At 36.7% G+C, this 25,947-nt stretch overlaps 1 protein-coding gene across 2 annotated transcripts in view; it reads left to right on the forward strand.

Moving 5' to 3' along the window:
* The first annotated feature begins 5,209 nt into the window (after positions 1–5,209).
* Positions 5,210–25,947, forward strand: part of LOC120523596 — a 91,338-nt gene continuing 70,600 nt past the window's right edge. The window contains exons 1-3 of one of the 2 annotated variants that reach the window (XM_039745034.1): positions 5,210–6,217; positions 16,969–17,081; positions 24,017–24,452. In XM_039745034.1, the coding sequence (XP_039600968.1) occupies positions 5,725–6,217; positions 16,969–17,081; positions 24,017–24,452 (1,042 nt within the window). In that variant the 5' untranslated portion in view covers positions 5,210–5,724. The remainder of the gene's footprint in view (positions 6,218–16,968; positions 17,082–24,016; positions 24,453–25,947) is intronic. The other variant, XM_039745033.1, reaches the window with a different exon arrangement.

Consider the following 25,947-nt stretch of genomic DNA (forward strand, 5'->3'; position numbering starts at 1 on the left):
CAGCTTTGTAACTTCGTGAGAAACTGTTTGTGACATAACTGAATTCTCAGGCCTGTATACAATGTTTGCTGAGTTCCACAGGGCATTTGTCAGTGAGTGTATGGAGAAAATTGTGAAAGATGATTCTTCTGACCATATTATGTTTCCCCTCTTCATCTTAGCTGTATGCTTGGACCAGTTGAACCACTATACTTTCAAATGTTTATTTCCAAGTGTATTAAGTGGTTTATGCACTGCAATATATAGCATACTGCTCTGAAGAGCTCTAAATGAGCTACATGAGATGAAGCAGCCTATTCATGACAAAAACTGTCATTTGTAGTTCCAGAGAGCAAATCTTGGCTTCATCTCTGTTTGTGTAGGGTTTAAGAGTAGTTCTCAAATCTTCCTTCTTTCTGTTCTTCCTTTCAAATTTCAAATTTGATAATGTTAGATTAATTGGCAACTCTAAATTGTCCCTTTTTGAGTTTGCCTAAAAGTGGACAGGTTTCTTTACTCACATCTACATTATTTACATGAAAGTGTTTTATAGCAAATGAGTTAGTGTCTGATTACCAGTTTAATATTAATGCCTATAAAAGGGTAGCCATACATTAATTACCAAAATTTCAGTGCCATCCCTTATTATATTAAAGCAGACTCTTTAATAATGTACAGTCTTCATACAATGTCTTCCAAAGATTAGTTTCATTATCTTTTTGGCGTGTTCATGTGTACATTAAATGCTAATGAATTTTCACCTGACTCAGCCAAAGGTTGTTTTACTAGTAACACTTTAGATTAGGTGTCCCTAATATGCCATACTTACAATGTAATTACCTGTATAATTAGGTGTTATTACCTTGTAATTACTGTGTTATTTATAAAAATTGTGGAATAACAATTACAATTGAGTTCTTAAACACAGCATTACATTGTGTTATATTCTCCCATTACTCCGATTTGTACTCAGTCTCTTTCTTACTGTGGTGCCATGAACACTGACTTTACCCGAGGCTAAAGAGGACCGCAGATCTTTGGATGTTTTTCTGGCATCCTCTATGGTGAGTGGATTAGTTGTCACTGTATCCATAAAGTAATTTTGGAATGCTGGCCTTTCTTAGGAAGAATTCGCCATTGTTCCAAATTTTCTCTTTTTGGAGTAAAGGTTCACACTATGGGGCTGTGCAGTACTATAGCCTTAGAAGTAAATGGCTTTTTAGCCCTGTCCTGACTGGTAGGTTTCAACAAGTTTTTTCTTTATCTCTTACATCATTGCCTATGATGAAGGCATAGTGTTCTTCTGAAAACCTTGTAGTGACTACTTCATTCTCATGATAAGTACATGGTGAAGTTCAGATTTAACAGGGCTCGCTGCAACCAGGTTTGGCTATATTCAGTTATCAATTATTTAATTTTGGACAGCTGTTTGAGTAACAAATGTGTTTGATAACTTTATTGCTTCAAAGTATCAAAATAAAAATTGACCTAAATGTGACTAAATATATACAGTAAGGATATCAGGAAGGGAGCAAATAATTACTCTGCACTTCATAATTTACTTATTTTAACATCTTTGTTTTACTATGATGTTTGTGTTTAATATACTGTATTTTAAAACAGGATTAAACTTTTTTATTGTGATCATTTGTTTGAGTTTAAAAGACTGAAATGATGGGATAAACAAGTTAGAAATGTATGGATTGACTATCAGCTGAGTGAGACTTCAGGTTTACTTCCAAAACAAATACATATATAGAAATAAAAGACAAAATAAAAACACAAGTGAGTAAATAAATACATAGATTTATAAATAAACATATAAATAGGTAAGTTAATTATCTTGTTGAAAATGGTATAATGTAATACTTACTCAAGCACTGGTTCTTGTCTTGTGTCCAGTTCTTGATGGATGATTTAATCATTTTACTATTAATGCAATTAATTTTTTATGATTTAAGATAAGTTCAAGATTTTGCCTTCAATAAAGTTGCATATAAATTATCAAAAGTTTGCTTAATGCGTGTAGAGAACAAGTGTTTAATTACAGTGTGTTATGTCACCAGCTGTGCATTCTCTGCAAGATCAATTTTTAAAAGTTATTGTTACAAATATCAAACACAATATTAAACATTGGAGAATGGTAAAGGCAATACAGATGTTTTTTTAAAATTTATTTTTCATATATTTGATGGAATTTAAGTATGTATCCAGTTCTTTTGTGTGTATTAAGAAGGGGAGCAGGCTTTGACTAGTTTATTTTGTGAATATAATATATACCTATTATTAATGAAAGACAAAATACTGAAAAATAATTTATCTACACAACCTTTATTCATTTTAATTTTAAATATATTTATATGTATATTGATAAATAAGTTGTATGTAAACACAAACCACATATTTCTAGCCTTTACAAAGACAGAAATAACCTTTTCATTTCCTAGTAAACTTTTAAGAAAATCTAAAATAAATATTGGCAAGAATCTATATGATACTTTAATGCTTTCCTTACTTTATTACATTTTTGCATTCCACAGAAATGTAGCTTGTAAAGTTATTTTCTTTGTGCAGGCTTCATATATATAATAATACATATAAATATATATATGTGTGTGTGTGTATATGTAATGTTTTGTCTACTGTATCAATGTCTTGTAAAACACAGCTGTAACACAATTTTAATTTAAGATTGTGTAACAACATTTGTTTGAGTAGAATGACTCCGACCTACTCAAACATCAGAATTATGCCTTCCTGTTTAGGAGGGAAGCACATTTGAAAATCAAACAACACTTTCTCAGCTTTATTTAAGAACTGTCTCACTACTAAAAAATATTTACAACTTTTTTTTTTTTTTAAGAATGCTTTGTATTTTGTTATTCCATAAACCTTGTTTTTGATGGCATGTACATTTAATGTGGATCATAATTATTTTTAAAATAATTCAAGCCTTGACATTTTTTGCAGTACTGATTTTCTTTAGGAACTTGAGACAATGTTGTGGCATAAGTAATAAAACTTGTTTTTCAAAAGAAAGCACTCAAGGACACATAAGAAAATTTGGAGTTTATTTAATAACAGAAAATATAACAGCTCATCAAATATTCTCTGCTTTTGGTAAAAGGACACAAACAGTTGATACAGAAAAAAAAACAAGAATAATTTTCTTACCAGTTTCTAAAACTGCTCTGAAATTTGGGGATGGTCTTTATTGCACTGTTCTTGATTGTGATGAATCTTGATTCTTTGCTAATACTTAATTTTAATGTATATCAGTAATATCAGATTTCTTAATAGAAAACCACTCATACATCCCTACAATAATTTTACAGCTGAAGACATTGTGAAAACACTTATATGCGCAATCACTTATACAACTGAATTATTATATTTTTAATTACAGTGTTATCACCAATTCGGCAGATTTTTAAATTCACTATCTAAAACAATAGCTTAAAATGTACTTTTGATAGTATAAAGACCCTGGCTTTTGTAGTACCAGTAAAATGAAACAGATATAAACTACAACTTAAACATATTACCCTGTTGAACTGAAAACTATAAGAGACTTCATTAAATACCCTGATAAAAGTTTTACATCCAATGTTAAGTGTTTTAGCTGTTATGTAAAAAAACTCAGTGAGCATGAGGAAAGTGCTATATAAATAAAATGTATTTACTAGTATTATAAAAATGGATAAAATGCCTTGAATAAATCCACAAACAAACGGCTTTGTTATTTAAAAACCTAGTTGATTTTCAGTTTTTCATTATTTAATTCTCCTTAGTCCATTTGTGCATAGAAATTGTCACATCATATTTCCAAGTTAGTGGTAATTCTTTTGATTATTTAGATTCTCTGAAAACTAAAAACTCTTGTAAGCCTTAAATGTGTACAAACATTACTTATTTTCTAAGTTTCAAGTGTTTATCAAAAAGACAGAGTTCCAGTCTTGCCAGTTCACTGTCACTTTGAGTCCGTATGAGTTTTTCTGCCACTACACAAGGTACAAAATTCCCGCCACCTCATGACAAAAATGTAGGCATCCTTTTCTTGCTTGGTTCTTTACAAATGCACCTTACAAATTATTTGGCTCCCCAGCACACTAAAACGATATTTAGCTTATTTATCAACATGATTTACTTTTGAATATTTACATTAAGTACACCGGACGGCACAGTGGTAGCGCTACTGCCTTGCAGTAAGGAGACCTGGGTTCACTTCCAGGGACCTCCGTGCGTGGAGTTTGCATGTTTTCCCGGTGTCTGCATGGGTTTCCTCCCACAGTCCAAAGACATGCAGGTTTGGTGCATTGCCGATCCTAAATTATCCTTAGTGTGAAGGTGAGTGCGTCCTGTGGTGGGCTGGCGCCCTGCCCGGGATTTGTTCCTGCCTTGCGCCTTGTGCTGGCTGGGATTGGCTCCAGCAGACCCACGTGACCCTGTGTTAAGGCTATAGCAGGTTGGACGATGACTGACTGCATTAGAACTTGACAGGCATTTATTGCCCTGAATTAATTTGAACATGAGGCACTGCTAACCCTTTGATTTTTTTTTGTTTTGCTGTTATATAGTTGGATGTGGCAGTGTCTAATAGTATCTGAATAAGGTGTACTATTGATTTGTAATATACGAATTGTAAATAAACTTTGAAATTAATATAATAATCTGCCTAGATAAAATAACACTCTCCGTATACCTCATGGTAAATCTTAGAAATGAAAGACTATGATACTGTAGTACAGTGTTTCCCAACCACTTGGTCGTGAGTTGCTATTGTTTATAATGGTGGGTCGCGCGTACGATTACGTCGTACTGGCGCTCTAACGATCCAGCTTGATTCGCCAACTGGGGCCAGGGACCCCAACACCCTGCTGTGATGCTAGTGCCCGAGTCACCAAAGGGGTGGTGCCTTCCTTTGGTAGGTCGCAAACACACTACCATAGAAAAAGTGGGTAGAGACACCAGAAAGGTTGAAAAGCACTGCTGTATTATTTGGATTTTTTTTCAATAGACAATGTGTTAATTTATATTGATCTTTTTAAAAACATTTTCATGTATTTCTCTTCCAGTTACTACATGATCACTTTTTAAAATATAAAACTGGAGTAACGTCAGTATTCACTTTTTTATTATTTTAACCTGTAGTCTCACAAACCTCAACCTTTACGTTATTTCCTTTTACTAGTTAACTTTTGCCAATTGCATTTCCTCTTTTTGTCGAGCTTTTGAATTCCCCCATTTTTGAACTCACTTGTTCAGTTCAGGGTCGCGCTATCGGTCTTTTACACGCACCACAGTTTGTAAAACATGCTAATGTTTAACTGTTTTGGTGTGAATGACGATGGTTTTGGGTTAGGATTATGGGTAGGATAGTACTTGGTGCGAAAAAGCACATGGTCAATGAAGATGAACAAAACAACCCTCTGTCCTCCCTGCAAAGGGATAACAGAAATTCATCCGGAAGCTTTATTTAGCGTGCGCATCCCTTTGAAAACTTAAAAGTGGCCCGTCGACTTTTATGACCTGGAAGACGTGGTTAGTCCTGGAAGCATAACGCGAGAACGCCTCACTTGAAAAAGAGGTAGAGCCAAACCCTTTCCCCTCCCCGAGAGGGGCCGGACGGGTCAAGCATTGTGCTTCAGTGGAAGTGGCTGGCGGATTTACGATTTGCTTAACGCTTCTGCGGAGTTGGTTTTTCTTTAAAACTTCTTTTAGGTCACTGACTCGCTGCATTCCAGAATGGGCAAAGCGCTCGAACTCAAGAGATGTCGATGTGGATCCACGTTGCAAAAGGCTGACGTTCACCCCATGTGTCTCATGTGTTTGGGTTCTTCGCATAAGCCGTCGTCTTGCCGTTTTTGCCTGCAAATGACCGCCGTTTCCATTAAGGCTAAAATAAGGAAGCTTAAAATGGCAATGCACAAATCTACGGCTAGCCATGGGGACCAACGTAATTCGTATCCGAATTGCCATCAACTAACCAAATCAGAATCCGAGTGCAAAGGGGAATTTAATGTTTCCCGATTAATTAGGGAGCTTCATCGACGGCAGACATCAATGGAACCTTTTTACGACGACAGTCTAACCCCGTCGGCATCGGAGCAGCCTCCAGTTTTTCGACATTTACCAGGCTCTCGAATGCAGAAAGTCCCACAGGGACAAGCCAGAAAGCCGGATTGTCCCGGGCCACCCCAAACGGAGAATTCAGGATCGAAACGCACGACGTGCAATGGTGAGGAGTATGTTCTTGATTTAATAATACATTTCTTATAGTTAGGTGGTTTGTTTGCAGACTGAAAGTGCCACAATGTGGGGCGTGGGGGAGATCAGGTTCTGGCCACGACATTGTCCTTTTGACCGGGGGGTTCTGATGATCACGTAACTGTAGAAGTTAGAGTTGTTGGAAAGAGACATGACTGCAGATTAACATTTGGGGCAGGGTTTAATGTGTACGGTGTACAAAGTAGAAGCAGAGATTAATACAGTTCATGGAACCTTGTACGGAAGCGTACATTAATTTACTCTCCCTTGCTGTAGGAAAATGCTGTGATCGGCGCGCAGCAAACGGAACGCAGAAGATAAACAGAAACACGCGGTCTCGTAGAAAAAATTCGTGGCGGCAGTATTCCATACTACGTTAAGGTGGAAACTACTTATGAATCAATAGTGTTTTGGGCAACAGCGCTAGTCACTGAAAAAGAACTATTCTTTAGTAGCTCAAATGGATACGGCAATTCCAAACCGCGATAGCAATAGGATACTGCAAACTGGATCGCATTTTCACTATAATTGGATTTTATTCTCAAAAACGATGCCTGATTAAACATGCATCCCAGTATGCGCATACAGTGCATCTGTACTGGTAAGACAACATTAAACATACTAGGTTTAGTAATTTATGGGTGGATGCGAATTTTTTTTTTTTGAAGATCCCTTTTTAAAATTTTTGTACGTATCGTTTCGGGGTAGTTTCCAAGTTTATTTCTAGCCTCGGACAGGAGACACTCTTGAGAACAGAGTCACATGCAGCGAGTGCGAACGAGGCGTGGCATTGTGACCGCAGAAGGTCTCTTTAAGTGCTTTGCACGTACTGTGCACTATTACAAATATTCTGCAAGTAAAATGTTTATTAGCAGAGACCTCTGGGTAGATAAACCTTTTGTAAATCATGCTGCATTTCTAGTTTTAATTGCAACACTAATGCAAGTTAAAGCTGTCCACAAAAGCTTTTAAACTGTAGTGTGAAATCGTCCCAGTTTTTTTCCAACAGTTAAATAGCATTATGGTTTCACCATGTCCATTGCAATCGATTTGTGTATTGAAAATATATGTTTTCTCATTGTTCCCTTTTTGTGCTTTTTAGTGAATCTAGAATTGAAACTCCGGGTCTGACATCTTTCCTAAAAAGTGATGTTACGCATTTTCAAAATTGTTGTGATTTTTAAATCCCCATTACTGTGCATGTGTAAGAAAGTAATTGTATAAAACATTTGCTCTGATACCACGATGCATCATTTATGCTTCAAGAATTTGTAATTTTAGGGCATACATATTTACTCTGAAACATGTGGTTTTTAGTTGGGACTTTTTTTTTTATGTTTCAACACCTTGTAACACACATCTTGTCAAATAATCATTTACTTAGTATCTCCTACTTTATAAAATGGCCTGTTTAGGTCTATTTGAGAATCTTCTTGTCGTTAATTGATGCATTTTCATTTGTGTATTTCAGTGATTCTTCCCACTCTAATAAATTAAAACATGGTATGTAATGTAAATTCATATGGCCTTTGTACTGGGCTGCCAGCTTTGCAAACCTAGTAGTCCTGATACACTTTCTAGTGGCCCAGTTTACCTGCAGCGTTTTACAACAGCACTCACAATATAAACATAATTGGCACCTTGGAAGATAGTGTTTTAGCAAATAGTTGATTTTTAAAGGGTTATGTTCTGTTGATGTGTTGTCTTTTTCCGGTGTATACATAGATATTTTATCAAATTAAATGAAATACTGCATTAATATTGTATTCTCAAATTTTATTTTCAGAGCTATTTTAGATCTCACAAACAATTAGCTTCTCTATCCAAAAAAATGATCAGTTTGACCCTTCAGGATTATTTTTAGGTGGAATATGTCCTTTACAGTGTCATACATATTTAGTTCACAGCAGCCAGTGATTTGTCTATAAAGCTTCATTTAAATTGTGTCATGCTTGCACCTTTAACAGAGTCCTCATGTTAGTAAAGATGAGGTTTAGGCCTGAAGAAGCATGTTCACACTCTGCAGTGTTTGGACTGATAGTAAGGAGTATTCACACAGCCTACGGCATACCTGTAAGAGGCCCCGAGTATATATATGTTAATGTTGAGTATCTTATTGTTTTATGAGATACTTCTCAGTGACTGCATAAGGCAACATATGTTTGCAGTAGAGTATACCCCTCTGATTTCAAAAGGTTAATGCCCATTTCTAAGGCTGAACACTTACACATTTCATGAACTGACTCTGCACTGCTTCTTGTAGATATTGTGGCTGATTAATAAGTCTAATATCACTGTGCTTTCTCACATTTTCAATCCTAAAATTAGTTTTTCCTGAAAACTAAGGGTTTTTTTTATATGTGGCTCCTGGATGCTCTCTGCATGCAGCACAGTACATTTTCTGACTTAGTTATGATTCTGTCCCCTCCCTGCAGTTATCGCTGCTTTGTGGAATATCCTTCATACTTAGTCCATATTTAATTAGCCAGAAACATTTTTCTAGTATATCTATTTTTTTATCATAATGCTTCTTGTAATTATGATTCCTTTCTCTTGAAACTGGTTTTGAAGCAGTAGTGGAATGATTCGCCTTGGCCTCTCTTTCTAAATTTATAAGAAAGTGTGTTAATTATTTATATGAGGGATATCCAGAAAAAAAGGTTACAAGTGCCATGGAGGGTGCAGGGAATTTTTTTTTTTTTCTTCGAAGGTTGGCATACCTGCATGTAGGGGGGTCCTAACAGTCAAAATAAGCCCGGGACCGCGTCAGTCAGTTGTGAAATGTCATCACAGCAAGCGAGTTTGTCAACCTCTGCTGAGGCCATTTGCTCCCCCTACCGCCGATGCGTAGATTCGTTCGGTCATCAAGTTCCTCACTTTGCGTTGCGAATCCGCGGCCGAGATCCATCCATTTTCACTTTTTCACCAAACTGAAAGAATTCTTGGGTGGGAAACGTTTTTCCAACGATGAGGAGGTGAAGGAGACAGTGGAGAAGTGGCTTTCGGAGGTGGAGCGGAGCGTATTCGACGAGGGTATAAAAAAGCTGGTGCCCAGGCTGAAGAAGTGCATCGAAGTTGACGGCGATTATGTTGAGAAATAAACATATATTTTGGAACATACCCTGTAAATTTGGTTGAAATATATTAATTTTTCGATTTTTAACAGCTGTTGTAACCTTTTTTTCTGGATATCCCTTGTATCACAGTAAATAAGAGGATACAATTACCTTTTGGTGTTACTGCCCCCACTACTCCAGTTGCTTTACAGGTACTGCTGTTGCATCTCTTGCTAGTTTAACTGCACAATTTCTCTACATTGTTCTCAAGTGTTTGTGTGTGTGTGTGTGTGAGAGAGCATGTGCAGAACAATTAAGCAAATACGGTGAAGAGTGGGCCAGTATAATGATCTTGTGAGCTGGTGACATATATAATGAAGACATGCACTTTTAAAATATTTTTGCATGTCTTCCTTGAGCTTTGATTACCTTTTGCTGTGTTTGACGTCTTATTTGTTGTGCTGCCCTCACAATCCGCATGGATGCATCCAGTATAATTTAGGCTTTAGATGGATGGGGGTTACCGCAGTATGGCTCACTGTAAGCAACTGTCTTTAAAAGGCATCACCAAAAAAAACATCATAGATAATTTCCCCTAGGGGAGTAAAACAATGCACCAAATACGTGAAGAAATTGTGGTTTTATTTTTATTACATTGTTTTAAATAGGAAAATACCGAATAGGCGAAAGATCCGAAACATCTGGTACTCCACCAGGTTTTCCAATCCTGAGGTTTGGTTGTCTGGAATTTAAAAAATGGGTAGTCCTAGACATCCGTAGTGATGATTTGCCTACCTTTTGTTTTTAGGTATGTCAGGTGTTAGAAAGGTTTTCCAGTCATCTGTCAAGGGTGACTAACATGTTAGCTTTCAAATGCATGTCTTTAAAACAGTAGCTGTAGGGTACAAGAGCTCCTTCGTGTGATATTAAATGTGGTTTTTGATATTACAAAAATCATCTCTGGCTTACTTGGATATTCATTTGACATTAAAGTTAAACTGTTCAATTACACTTGTTAGTAAAGGTTCTTTCATTTCACCAAGTTATCCTTTCCATATATATATAATATATAGCCTATGTCTATATGAAGCCTGTGTCTTTCACTGATTTTTTTGACTATCAGGAAAACTGATACGGACCCTGTTACATGTTTAAGGGGTGTTGTTGGAGTGGTTGAAAACATTAATTGTGGCATTTGATGGGGACATGTATGTAGTCATTAAGGTAGGGCACACAGTAGATGTATTTAGAATAGTGGTATTACAATAGTGACATTGTAGTGGCCCTCCTAAAGCCTGCATGACTAAGAAATTAGAGATGCATTTGAAAGTAGAAGGAAGCATGCTGGAAGAGAATGTTCATAAGTATACATGTGTAAACAAGGTCAGGCTCAGGTTCTTCTCTGCTGTAGCTGTATGTATCTTGATTCATTGATTAATTGTAAAGGATGCCTGAAAGGTGTCAGTCCTGCCAGCCTGCTCCTTAATCTTATGTACAGCATAAGTGCAACAGAATTAATGTATAGGGCTGCAACAATTAATCTATGTAATCGACAATGTAGACTACAAAACGCGGTCACTGATTAAAACCGCAAGAAGGTACGCGAATGAATATAAATAATGTTGCATCCATGCCACAATGTTTTCTGAAATGTACTATAAGGTCATAAAATTAATAATTCCAAAAGTATATACCCAGTGTTCTCCCTAGTGTCTTTTAGCTGGGCACTCTGCCTGGCATCCCGCATGACATTGTGAGATGACAGCCACAGATCTACAGGCACAGGGAGATCTAATGATCTGCAGAGTTGGCATTGGGGTTTTGGGGCGGTTCCGGCAAATATTTTAGAAGCAGAATCGCAAGTTGCGAGAGGAGAGACGTGGGACGGGATGTTGCCGATCACTCGATGCTAAAGCTAATAGTGGAGACAAGGCAGAGCGGCATTCATTAGCAAAGAGTATGGGGAGTGGGGTGTATATGGTAATAGCAGGGGCGGAGCTGCTTAATACAGTAGCAAGGAGTATGGAGAGGTGGGCGGGCGAGAGGAGGCTGTACATGGTAATAGTGGAAGCGGAGCGGCAGTTCACAAGCAAAGATGATGTGGAGATGGGTGGACGAAAGGAGGACTGATAAAATGAAGTCTAGTGGAACCAGTCTGTCAGATATCGGAAAAAAGGTGTCGGGAAGTGACGTCTCTGTTCTCAGTGCCAGTGCAGTCTGTGTAGTGCTTCTGCTTTATTCTCGACATTTCTACTTTATTTTCACTGTTTATCTCGAGATTAAAGTCGACATGTTGACTTTATTATTCTCGTAGATTGTCATTAAAGTAGAACATCTTAAACTAAACTTCATCTTAAATTATTTACTTTACTAGATTTTCTTAAACCCCGTCATAAATGATCTAGCACATGAAATGCTTTGTGTTAAGTGTTCCCCGACCCAGTTGTCAATCGCTACACGCTTCTTAAACTGACTCTCTTGCACTAAGAGGAGATGCAGGCAGCACACAGAATACATTAATTTCATGACATTCCTGCTCCCTTAACATTTACAATGCTAAGATAAATACTTTATCATTTTCATGATGAAATGCATTAAAGCATGTACTAATCATGTGGGGGCATGGTGGCGTGAAGGTTGCACTGCTGCCTAGCAGCAAAAGGGGTCCCGGGTGTTCCCATCCTTGAGTTTGCATGTTTTTCTGGTGGGTTTACTCGGCATGCTTCAGTTTTCTTTCAAAGTCATGTAGGGTTTGGGGTTTTGTTATGCTATATTGACCCTGCTAGTGTATGTATTCCTCATAGTCACCCTGCGATGAGCTGGCGCACTGTTCAGGATTTGTTCCTGCCTCACACACGATGCTTGCTGGGATGGGCGCAACCCTGAATGGATGGCATAATTAAACATGTATAATGAAGATTTTTTAAAGATCTGAACACTCCGTGGTCTAAGTTTATAACTAGTTTTAATTTCACAAAGACATTTATCATGTGGTGATTGGTTATTTGGAGAAAGAAAAAGGAAGGATAGGAACTGGGGTTTTGGTACGTCCGATAGAGACAGCATGTGTGCAATAAAGAAAGCCCGCTCAGAAGAACATCCATTGAATTCTGTGTTCGTGTCTCCGTACACCAGATCACGAACTTAACATTTACACAATATTTAAGTTAAACCTGTGCGATACCCATTCATACATCCAGTTTTTTGGAGCCTCGTCACACCTTCCATAAAGTTCTCTACACTGAACGTACACCTGGGGACCCTTACTGCAAGGGAGCAGCACTACCGCCCCACCACCGTGCATGTTTAATACATGCTTTAATGCATTTCATCATGAAAATTATATCAAGTATTTATCTTAGCATTGTAAATGTTCAGAGAGCAGGAATATCATGAAGTGAATGTATTCTGTGCGGCGAATCCTGCCAGTGCCTCCTCCGTGCAAGAGGAAGGCAGTTTAAGAAGTGATTAACAACTGGGTCGGGGAACATAACACAAAGCATTTAATGTGCTACATTAACTTATGACGGGGTTTGAGAAAATCTAGTAAATTAAACATTGATTTTAAGATGAAGTTTAGTTTATGACATTCTACTTTAATCATTAATGTCGAGAATAAAGTCAACATGTCGACTTTGTTCTCGTCATAAACGTAGAGAAAGTCAACATGTTGACTTTATTCTCGACATATAGTTGTTTTTTTTTTTCTTCACCGTGGCCCTAAATATGCTTCCGTAGTTTTGTTAAAGTGACCCATCTGCCATTCCTTTTTTGTTCATGTCTTGCCCTGCTGTAGTGCGTGTGCATTGAATATTCAACAGGCTCTCACTTTCCCACTCAAAAGTCTTATTCATAGGTACTTTTAATTTCTTCCAAACATTTTACCAACATGTGCAAAAAAAGTATTCAGAAAACAACGCTGCTCAGTTATTTCAGAAAAGAGATGCCACAAACTAATGAAGGTGCGGTGTCAACTCCTGATTTTGCAATTTCAGACAAAAACATTGCAGAGGCTAGCCCATCTCTTCAGCACACACTCTGCCAATTGATAAATCTAAATACAGCTTAACCGGCATAAACAAACAATAGTTTAAAGATTTTGATTGGCTAATGGTCAAAGAAAATGGTATGTGGTGCTCATTGTGCATGAAATATTCAAACAAACAACCCCCAAGGATGGAATTATTTTGGGTAAACGTGCCATGCACAACAATTCGAAAAGATAGCTTGCTGGACCATGAAAAAAAGTAAAATGCACATTGAGTCTTCTGCTGACCTTTTAGAAAATTGAATGATCTGTATCTAGACTAGCTCATATTGGGCTAGTGAGCACAGCTAAATGTGAAAGGGGGTTTTCTGCCCTTAAAAGGATCAAGACATGTTTGAGAAATAGAATGAAGCAAAACACGCTAAATAATCTCCTTGGAAGGCCCAGATGCTGGGGACTTTGATTATGGAAAGCAGCAGACAACTGGGCCTCTATGAAGAAAAGAAGAATTAAGTATTTAACTAAAGACACCTTCTGCATATGCAAGTTGACTTTTAAGAATATTTTAAAATTTTTCTTCATTAGGTTTCCCATACTTTTTTTCCATTATTTTCACTTTTCTTCCCAACTGCGACAATACTTGTGCCTCTTTGTTTCTGTCATAACAATTGTTATTTAAAATGTTTGTTACGATTGCAGGACCCTGAATTGGATAAAAATATACTGGCACAAGTGTCACACCTTAAAAAAGGAAGTCATATTGAGCACTGGAAAATAATTATTAATAATTTAAAAAAATATAATGCACATTTAATTTTCCCCACCACCAAATTTCCCCGTCCCACCCCACCCGGCTACTTTTTCATGCCACCTGGCTGGAAAAAATTCTGGGGAGAACACTGTATATACCTATGTCTCTCTTTTTTTGTCAGTGCGGCTTTGACATCACGGGCCATAAAATTCATACTAATTCAGTGTAAGCAGGAACACTCAATAAAATTGAATAAAAAAATCAAGTGACAATGAGAGAGAAATAAAACATTCGCCAGAGTTTGTGTGTCAGCTTTTATCCATCCAGATCAGAGAATTTCCAGTTCAATTGTGTCAAAACACCACTCACATCTACAGTTATTTCCAGTTTCAGATAAAAAGTAACAGTGTCAGATCCTGGGGTGGTGGGAGAATTGCAGTAGTATGTATCGTGATTGTGACTGAGAGAATAAAGGTGAACAAAACATTTTTTACAAGTACTATTCATTTACAGTGGCTGTTACAGATGCAAATCAAATGCATGTGCTTATTGTATAATATTAACAATAAGAGCAACTCCCTACTCAAAGCTGTAAATATACAAGGCAGTGACGATCGAACCGTGGGACTAATACATTAATAAATCAAATAAATTGAACGATTAATCGACTACCAAAATAATCATTAGTTGCAGCCCTATTAATGTACTTTATAGATGAGGGCAATTTTATCACCCAGTAGTTTCACTTTGCATTTTATAGTTAAATGAAAGCTTTCTTAGATACCTGTGCATCACAGTTGCTTATTTTGTTTTCTTTATTGCTCTGATATTCAGTTTTGTCCTTCTTAACTATGCGCTATACTAGTTTTGATGTCTCCTATAGATGCAGTCTACTCAAGCAATCTACAGAAGATACTTGTTAGAAGTTCATTGTGTGAACATAGGATGTACTTTGTTGGTTTTTAAGTTGCAGTTCTGTTTTTAAGACCACCCTCCCTATAAACTAATCCTGTTATTATTTGTATCACTAACAGGTTAGACATTATTAGAACAGAAAAATTCTACATATTGATGCATGTAGCTTTTGGGGTTATGATTAAGATAACTTGCCCAACCCTAAAAAAAACTTTAAATTAACATGTTATTGCGTTAACACATTAATTAACGCCGACAATTATTTTATTTTGCATTAACGCAGTTCTTGTTATATTTTGAAAGCCTCAGTTTCGCTAGTGATCGATAGTGATCAGTGATCTTCTTGTTAAAGTGCTTTTCAATACGCTTTTGCTAGAAGGAAAGTTAGCTTTGTTGATTTGACCTTGATTCCCTGTGCGTGCATGAGCAGCGAAGAGCAAATAGCTTCTAAAATGGCATATGGAGAGATACCAAAGTGAATGCTCAAAGCAAAGTAATCCATAGGTGACCTTTTTTGTATTATCACTGAATCGGACTCTGATTTGTTGGACTCTGATTTTGATGCAAGTGATCTGGAGATGTAGATTGAAAATGAAAGTGAGGTACCAGCATCAGCTGATCTGTCCCCAGCTGATCGTGGTGCTGATCATGCTCGTGTAGCTGATGCATCTATGGAAACCTTCGCCTAGGAAGAACAGACATGATAACATGAGGTACAAACCATATTGCGTCTCACTGCAACTGGCACCCCTGCACACCTGTCTCGCAAAGACAGCCAGGCAGCCAACCCACCGTGCACTCATGCTGGCTGTTGAGCCATCCCCTGCAGCGGCTGCTGCAGCAAAATGAATACAGGTGCCAACAGTAGGCATAAGAGACATACATTTTATGTTGGTTTATGTGTGAAACCATTGCTTTGTGCGATTTTCAGAAAACTGAATATTTTGAAAAAAATACTAGCCGTCAAAGAATTGCTATTGAACATAGACTGTTTATGCTGCTCCCTGGTAAAAGAAAATGTTTCTGCTGGTATCTGTTCAGATTAAAAAAGAAAAAGCATTTAGACATGTTAACTTGCTGTTGCTACGAGGGTGCCTGTTATAATGTTGTGATCGTGGCTGTGGACTCTTATGCTAACTTGTTTTTCTATAACAAACTAGTTAAAACGTTAATACAGTGGCAGATAGCTTTGGATTTATATTTGATTTCATTACATTAATATTTAAGTTGAGATTTACAAGAAATATTTTTACTTCTACAATGTAAAGGGAATACTGCTGTTAAAAAGCACCTTATTTGTTTAAAGTGTTTTCAAACCAAATACACACAATACACTACTTTTGAGTCATTATTGAATTTTGCATGTAACAGTGTGATGGTTGTGATAGTCTGTGATTAATCATAGACAATCATGCAATTATTCATGATTAAAAATTTTAATCGTTGACCAGCACTAGTTTTTTTTTATTAATAAGTTGGATTAGTTGGCTTTTAAAGTTATTCTGGTCATTGTTTATGTAAATACTAGACATTAAGCCCGTTACAATAACGGGCGCTAGATCAGTAGTGCATAAACATTAGTAGGAACAGTCTATATGAAATGGCACGCGCCTGTGTGTGTGCCTCTCTCTCTCTCTCTCTCTCTCTCACCTGCTGCTGGCCTTCTATGACCCCCTAAATTGGTTAACTATGTTCAAGAATGTGTGCATATTCATGATACAATCCACAGCTTCCCTCAGTTGAAAAGTGACGTTTTGTGCATGTGTCAAAGAAATGTATGAAAATCTGTGTATGATAAGCTTTTTCAATGAACATTCTAAATAAATCAGTTCTGAAATAGTTATGTTAAATATATTTCATATTGTCATTTTGTTGTTTGATATTTCTGCACATGGCAATGTTTTTTTCCCCCACTGTAAACATGTATTAAATATATATTTTAAATATATATAGTGTGTTTTTAAAAATAAAATGATCATTTGATTGAAACCAATGTTTTGATCTTTTTACAGCTTTTCGCCCTATGGAGTTGAATGCACAAGTGCAGTGTGAAAATGAATCAGTTGGAGTAGAGACTACAGATCACAGTCCCCCTTTAAAGTCTGATTTTCTTCATGTTGATCTGGTATGACTGTTCAGAGTTTTTTGGGATAAAGAAAGAAGGGGTTGTGAAGTTACTAGGTATTTTTGAGTTGGAGATTAATTTTGCATCTTCCTTATCCCTTATTTGATTTTTATTGGGATCTTGGAAACCATTTTGTATTTAACTAGGTTGCTATTAATAAAATATGAGTATCACTATCACTAAAGCATTGAATGAGTTTTATACAAAAGTACAGAAAATTACAATAATCTGTTATTTAATTTAGCACAAATTGAGTATCTCCAAGCTTAAATTCCGTAAACTGAAATGCTTGGAAAGTCAAAACTTTGAGTGCATGTGCTACTGATATCTTTTATAAAACTTTGCCTGGATTTGAATGTGAAAATATGCATACAACTCAGATGTTTAAAAAAATAAAAAACCCGGCTGTACGCACATTTCTTGCAATTTACCTTTAAATCTCTGTCATCTTGTCAACGTGTCCCATGTGAAGCTTAGACACACTATTGATGATCCCACAGTTAGGTATCCCATAATGCATTGAGCGCTGCAAGGAAACAACACAAAATGAACAATCCCAGGGTTTGAGGGGATTGGAGAACTGCATGAAGCATTGAGCCTTGCTAAGCAATGACGATAATCTTTGTCCCCTGAGAAGTGACACGATAACATCTGCATTACAGTTCAAAAGTGATACATGGCACCTTTAAAATTGCTGCGTAGATTAGAGGGAACACAGATTGTGATTATAGCGCCTTTCCTCTGTGGTCTGGGGATCAATAGAATGCCACTGCTTATGGTTAATAAAAGCAGATCAATACTCATTATGTGCCCTTATTTCAGTAGTGCCATAAATTGTTTATTTTTTTATGTACACCCACACCATACGAAAACTGAATGTAGCACCTAGATTGGTTGGTTAATGGCTTCCAGCACAGTGGGCATGATGAAGATAAAGTTGGCTGAGAGGTTTTTGACCTGTAGGCCAGTTCCCTAAGAAGTGATAAGTCCTCAACATATGTGATGAGAAAACAGAAAAGTTCTTCAATGCAAATACACAGCATTGGCCGTCTTAAAAGGGAACTAAAACAGAATCTATGTATGTCATTCATCACTTTTTTTTTTTTAAATATGTTTGTCACGTCAACGCACATTATCAAATTATAATGTTGTAACTGTGCTAGGGTTACCATGCATACAGTGGCCCAGTGCCAAAACAAGATAAAGAATGTCATGGCGCAGGCTGGTTATAAAAATGGAGTGTGGTGAAGGGTTGGTGATACCATGGCTAGGTAAACATTGTAAGTGAGAGTGGATGGATAAAATCTTGTTTTTCATTTGTCTTGCATAACGGACCGTCCAATAAGAGTAATAACAGCCAGTGCAGCTTGGTGAAGGGGTTCCCCATGTTTAGAACAGTGGTGAAGATGTAGTTTGCTGTCAGTCGTGTGTGTGTTTGTTGCATCTTAATTTTCTTTACTTGCAAAGAAGTTACTACAGTAATAATGGATCTGTGATATGAATTATACACACAAAGCCAACCCAGTAAAATGATGAGTCACATTTCTGTACTTCATCAAGGGTGTCCTAACGGTATATCATAATGCATATGCAAATATCTGAAATCTGAAATACTTCCAGTTCCAGGCGTTTCAGATTGGGTATAACTTAAAATAAAAATGGTAAAAGTACATCCATGAAAGAAATGTTGTTACCAGCTAATTACAGAATTACTATAATTATTATTTTTTTAAATCCCCCTTAGTTGATTTGTATAAATATTGCTCCTGATGGGATTGACAGTTACCCTTCTTTATTGCTGGTTCCTTTGTAAATAATTAGGCAAGGAACATAGCAGGTAAATATTTACTTGCAGAGCAGTCTGTGAGCAGCAATATGGTTTCATGCCAGGAAAGAGTACTAGAGATACAATGTTTGCTTTAAGAGTGTTGATGGAAAGTACAGAGAATGTCAGAAGGAATTCCATTGCATGTTTGTGGACTTGCTGAAGGTGTATGACAGAGTGCCAAGAGAGGAGTTATGGTATTGGATGAGGACGTTGGGAGTAGAATAAAAGTATGTGAGGATGGTACAGGATATGTGTGAGGACAGTGTGACAGCGGTAAGGTGTGGTTAGAGTGACAGCCTGGTTCAAGGTGAGAGTGGGATTGCATCAGGGATTGCCTCAGAGACAGGGGTCTCTGTAGACTGATGTCCATGGATGGCACTGTTATCTATAGTGAGAGTAGACAGCAGATTGAGGCGAACCTGGAGAGGTAGAGGTACAAACTGGAGAGAAGGGGAATGAGAGTCCGTAGGAGTTAGACAGAGTACGTGCATGTAAATGAGAGGGAAGATGGTGGAAGGGTGCCACTGTAAGGAGAAGAGGTGGTGAAGGTTGACAAATTTAAATACTTGGGTTCAACAGTCCAAATCAATGGAGACTGCGGTAGAAATGTGAAAAAAAGAGTGCAGGCATGTTGGACTAGTTGGAGAAGAGTGGCAGGAGTTATTTGTGATAGAAGAGTAACTGTAAGAGTGAAAGGGAAGGTCAAAAAGACAGGAGGCAGAGCTGGAAGTGGCACAGTTGAAGATGCTATGATTTCGCTCATAGTGATGATGGTACACAGGATTACAAATGAACATATTAGAGGGATGACACAGGTATGGCGGTTTGGTGACCAAGTGAGTGAGGCTAGTTTGAAATGGATTGAGCACATGAAGAGCAGGGATGAAAGAAGGTTTATGGATGTGGTGAGGGAGGATTTGAAAGCAGTTCATGTGGCAGAAAATGAAGTCAAAATACTGTAGATTGAAACCGATGATTCGCTGTGGTGAGCCGTTAATGGGAACAGCTGAAAAAAGGACTTCATCCAACCTTGCCACGTACACCTGACTGAACCATCCAAAAATGCAGTTGTTTTTAAATGCAAATCTACTAACAGATAAATAGCTTCTTTTAAACTAATATTTTAACCAGGCTTGTATTCTCACATAGTGACAGAGTATGTTAATCTGAATTCTTTCTCTGTGTTTAGCTGGTGTAACATAAGACTAGAAACATAAGTCAAATTGTTTGTGTCCCAGGTGGGAAAAACCTATTTTAATTGTCTTTGGCAATTGTTGGTAAATCAAAAGGATATTCTTAAAATGATTGTGCATGTTGCACGACAAAGAAGAATGTAATTTATTTGTGGTTTTTAAGTCATGCAGAGCACTTTGACATGAACAACAAGCCTTTGCAGAAATTAGAATAATTTTACATAATAATGTCATTTTTTGTGATCTTATTTTGACAAATATGAACTATCATTATGAAGAAAAAAGCAACAATTATAATAAAAAATACATGTATTAATATATAATCTTGAAATAATTTTAGCAAAAAAATATGTAAAGATGCACCTAATGGTGCCCACCTCCCTACAACACACTCCCCATCACACCTTGATAGAAATACAGTATCTAAACCAACCGAGTAATATAATCATAAAGCAGTAAACTGTTTCACCCTGATAAAAAATTTCAGGAGGTGTTAAATACAAACTGTCAAGCCAACAGTGAAAATAATAGAAATAAAGTAAAAAGGCAAAGGAAGACTTCAAAGGTAGTAAGCTTAACAAGCATTTCCCTGTCAAAAGCCAAGATGTTGTGTGTTGGTTTTACCCACACTTACAGCCTTACCCAAATGGTTGCAGATTTAACAATGAATTTTTCAAGTTGCTGAGCGCTCAAGTACAGAAAAATTGTAGAGGGTGGAGAACCAATGGTGAGGGGTTGAGAGCAAGTTAAATGTGAGGAAGTCCCTAGGTCTTTGGAGAGACACGAGTAGTGGTAGAGATCCTAGCAATTTGTATAGCATAACACTTTCATGGGCAAAAATATCCTCTAAGAATCTTTTAAAATTAAGTAGAATGAGTATTTTAAGTTTTAAAACATCATAGTGTTTTTTCAGAGGTGCACAGATTGTAAATGCATGTTGTAGTCTGCAGGGCTGCTGGTTTTGCAAATCTGGTAGCCCAACTTTTTATTTGGGGTTGAGGGTTACCTGCAGTGTTATTTTGTATATGAGTGCATAGCTTTCTTGTATCTCAATACAAACACAATAAGCATCTTAGAATATTTTAGCAAATAAATGATTTTTGAAGGATTATTTCATGTTGATGTGAGATCTTCATCCAATATTTGCAAATTTTATCAAAAATGAACTGAAATACTGTATCAATATTCTATTGTAATTTTGCTTTTAGATCTAACTTAGAAATGACTTTCTCTGTCGAAACATCAGTTTCATTTTCATGTTTATTCTAATATGCAGTATGTTCTTTACAGTGTCATACACCCTAGTTGACCACAGCCAGTGAGCTATGTATGCCATTGCATTAAAATTTATCACACGCAGACTATTAAGAGGGTCCTCATGATAGTAAAGATGGGGTTTTGGCCTGGACAAGCCTGTTCACACTTTGCAGTGTTTGGGCTAATAATGAGTATTCTCACAACCTCCAGTAAACTTGTTAAAGGCCAAGAATATATATCGGTTTAAGGTGATCATCTTATTTATTTTTGTTTAGATTCTTCTCTTTGACTGAGTAAGGCAAGATCTGTTTGTAATGGAGCATAACCCTCTGATTTCAAAAGTTTGTCTTTTTCCTTAGGCTGAACACTTGAAAACATTGTTGTAACATTCAAGTCATTACATGTGATCAAAAAGCTGCTGAATATTTTAGGTAATTTTCTCAGCAGTAGAAAGCCATGTCAGTTGAAAAGTTACGTGCTGCATCAGCGTACATTTTTGTTTTCAAGTTTTACATTTTGTGAAATGACTTGGAACTTCACCAGCTTTGTTAGATAGCACAGGCTGTCTAGTATAGTAAACAGTCTAATGTTACTGTGCCTTCTTAAAATTAGTTTTGCTTGAAATCTCTGCATACAGCATGATACATTCTTTGACTTGATTATGAAATCCTTGCTCAATTGTGGAATTATCCTCCATATTTAATCCACTAAAAAGTCAAGAGTATTTGAAAAGTTATTTTCTATTTATTTTGTCATAATGACTGCATGTAATTATAATTCCTTTGCAGAACAGTTCACATTGCTGTCCTTTTTTAATCCTAAGCAAAGTATATGTTAATTATTACTTTTATTTATATCATGGTAAGTGACAGGCAGATATAATTAACTTTTGGTATTCTTACTGTTAATTGCCCCAGGTTCTTTACAGATAACGATATTTCTTGTAAGTCGCCTTGAATAAAGGCGTCAGCCAAATAAGTTAAATGTTACATTTCTCAGTTTTGCTACATTGCTTACTAGTTATTGTGTGTGTCAGTGGTGTAGCTAGAACATAGGGGGCTGTGGGAAAAAATATTGTGGGCCTCACCCATATAATAATTAATGAAGAGAAATTATAAAGACTTCAAAAAATAAAAAAATGTGGATGTATTTAATTAAATATATTGGAGTTTCTTTGAAATACGTTTTTCTGTATCAAATATAATTTTTTTTTTGTAAAATTAAAGTACAGTACTGAGGAAATGGGTATTTTTTTTTTAATAAATGAACTTTTAATGTGAGGTAATTTAAAACTACTACTGCATGGATTTTTTCAAATGTGTGCATCGGGAGATGTGGATGCTTTATTCTTTATTTTTCACATGAATAGCTGGAAAGTTAAACTTATTGTTAATGAAACTATAATTATCATTTTAAATAAATATTGATGAGCAATTCTTTAAGCAGATCTAAGTGTTTATAGCTGCGTTTGATCATGTGCTGAATTTCTACACCTTGTCTCATTGCTTTTGCTTGTTATGGTGTTCTTACAGTTCTCGATTGTCTAAACATGTCCTTCACACTTCTAGTAGATTGAAATTTATCCAAACACTTAGAATAGGACAAGATGGGTTTTCAGTGAATTACATTAACCTTAACTGAAGAATCTTCCTTGCACTTCTGGTACAGATTTTAATTCCATGTGTGCTTGATATGCGTTCACACACAAACTTTAATTTCCACCTGTCTGCCCCTCTCTTATTCTTATCTTGTCAGTCACCTCAATTTGATTATTTCACTGGCTGAGTCAAGGGAAGTTGTTTTCTGGGGATTTTGTTTTATACTTTCATGCCACAGAATCAAAAGCCCACTGTGATTAGTTAATGGCATTGTTTTGCACACTAAATAGAGGACAGAATATAGTTCATGTTTGTACTTGTTCAGCTAATAATATTACACAGTCACATAGTGACACATCACAAACATAGACACGACCGATAATTTCAGAAACACTAGTCTGTTGGTTTGAAACTGTATCACTGGGTAGTTAGGAAAAAAATACATATGTAGCATGTGGCAAAAACCCAGTGTCCATCATTTTTGTCGTGCTAGTCTTTAAAAAATGGTTACAGCTGTTTCTAAAAACAAAATCAATGTTAAGATCATACATGAATATTCTGTTTGGCTTTGCAAGTCTGTATTGTGGTTGCTTGAATTAAAGATGGTAGTCCCAGGCATCTGGACTACTGTTTTGTCCACCCCTATTTGGGGAAAAAAATAGTAGTACAGCATGTTGGAAAGGTTATAATTGCACAATTGTATTAAACAGTTTGACATAACAGATGATATGTGTGTTACTCTTGATAGCAAATCTTAGTGTGGAAATGTGATAACTAAAGTTTTAATCTCTCTTGAAAAGTGCATAAAAATATTGTGGATACATCCAGACTAGAGTTGTTTTGTATTGTCTTATTTGAAGCATTTTCGTCTAAAAATAGGACTTTCCATTTTATAATGTAAAATTATCATGAATCAATGTAGAAATAAGTATGAATTGCTTTTTTGTCTTTAAAATGCACCACATAAGGTAACTTTTAGTGAAAAATGTAACTTTACAATCGAGATTTCTTTAATAGGTGCAGTCATAAAAAAATTTATGTGATTTTCCTTTTTTTTAGGTTAACAACAAAGAAGTGACAAAATTAAAGACTCTGACTCCAAGGGTTGTGCTTTCCAAACGGAATTACAGATGTAACTTTACAAATAAGCAAAATATTTTAATTACAGAGTTTGTTGTTGCACATGCAGAACAGCTTTTTGGACAACAGAGAGAAAATGGTCCTGTATCGAGGCGCCTATGGATGAACTTGACATCACAAGTAAATGCTATAGATGCAAATTCATCAAAGACCTGGAAGCAGATAAAGCAGCGTGCATTTCGAATCCGCAGTCATGTTCTGGCAAAAAGAGAAGCACTGACAAAAAAGAAGAATCAACAATCCATGTCTCCCCTTAATGATAATGAGAAGATTATTCTATCCGTGACAGACACAGCCTCCTTTAATGACTATGTTAACAAAGGAAATAAAACAAGGGAAAATACTAGCAATAAATGTAAGTATATGTATATTTTTCTTTATACAGGTAAAATTCTGTTACAACGGACTCCCAGGGACCTAAAAAATATTTTGTAACAAGATTCTGTATTTGTTACTATAGTGCTTTCTTTAACTTGTGTCCAGGCATTTGCAATCATTTCAATAGCTTCTTTTGCGTTAATTTTAATCTCATACTGCCTACAAGTTATGCTGATGAGAATTTTTGTCAGCATTTCCTTGCCAAAATACACTTTCAGGGTGCGAATAATGCCCAAATCCAATGGCTGAAGCACTGCTGTGCAATTGGGTTGGGGAAATTCAACACAAACATTATCTAAATGCGGAAGCATGTTGTGTGCAGCACAGTTATCAATCAGAAGCCGAATCATCATTTTCTTCTTCTTCATATTGTGAGTAAGGTTTCTGAACACTTTTGAGATCTCTCCCCCACCCCCCACACTCCCCACCCAATGGGAACAACACGCTAAAAAGTGCATCCCGAAGCGCGATTGCAGTATCTGTGGAAGATTGTCTGTCCGTTGCTGAGGCAGGGCCATAGCAGGCTCACAGCAGTGCAGTGAAGCGTCACAGAAGCAAATCATAAAAGATCAGGGTCGCGCTATAAGTCCCTGTCTTGCACCCCAAAACACGAGGCTTAGTCTCAGTACTTTAACAAAACCAGCTTTATTCAGCTTGAAATAGGAATGGCACAGTTATTTATTGTAGCGTGATCTGCCACTCTGCTATACACAGACACAGCAGTCAGGCAGGGTCGTGGCCAGGTCAGTGATCAAGTAATCCTGGTATCTGCATTTACAATGTATGTGCTCCTAACCTTGCATCACCCATTGAGATCTTTTCTGTCTACTTTGGAGGAGAGACGCAACATAGCTGTAAGCCTGCTATTGCCCCATACAGACGCGGAGATCGCACCCAAGACAGTTTACAAACCTCGCCTTTTCTTGAATGGGTGCTTCATTAATAGGAATGTTTCTTGAACGAGCATCACTGAACCACATAAAAACTGCTGTTTCGACGTCTTCAAATGCAGCAGTTCACATATGTTTGCAACCCGTGATTTTTCTTCTTTTTTTTTTTTGCTCTGTCTTTCAAGAAAGTTGCCAGTGTCGATGGCAAAATTCTGAATTCGCTGGCAACGTCTTTTTTTTTTTTCTTTCTTTTTGCCACAATCGTGAGCTGCAAAATAGTAAAGATTTTTTTTTTCTAATATGAATTATCGTTTTTTCGTGTCTGCCGTTTCTATAGGAGGGTGACAAGGAGTTAAATTCCAATGAATGTTTTTCAAATGTTGACGAGCAGTAAGCAAAAGGTATCACTGAAAACCGCAGGAAACAAAAAAGGAAAGTTCAAAGAAAAAAAAATTACAATATTTCTATTTGGGGATCGTTGTGAACAACTAAGCTGTAGCCACAGAACTAACTTCTCTGCAGATGATTCATTGAGGCATTTCAAGGTATTTTATGCACTTTGTTGTATTGAAAGTATCTGCT

Source organism: Polypterus senegalus, chromosome 2 (genome assembly GCF_016835505.1).
Source record: "Polypterus senegalus isolate Bchr_013 chromosome 2, ASM1683550v1, whole genome shotgun sequence".
In the NCBI taxonomy this organism is placed as follows: domain Eukaryota; kingdom Metazoa; phylum Chordata; class Cladistia; order Polypteriformes; family Polypteridae; genus Polypterus; species Polypterus senegalus.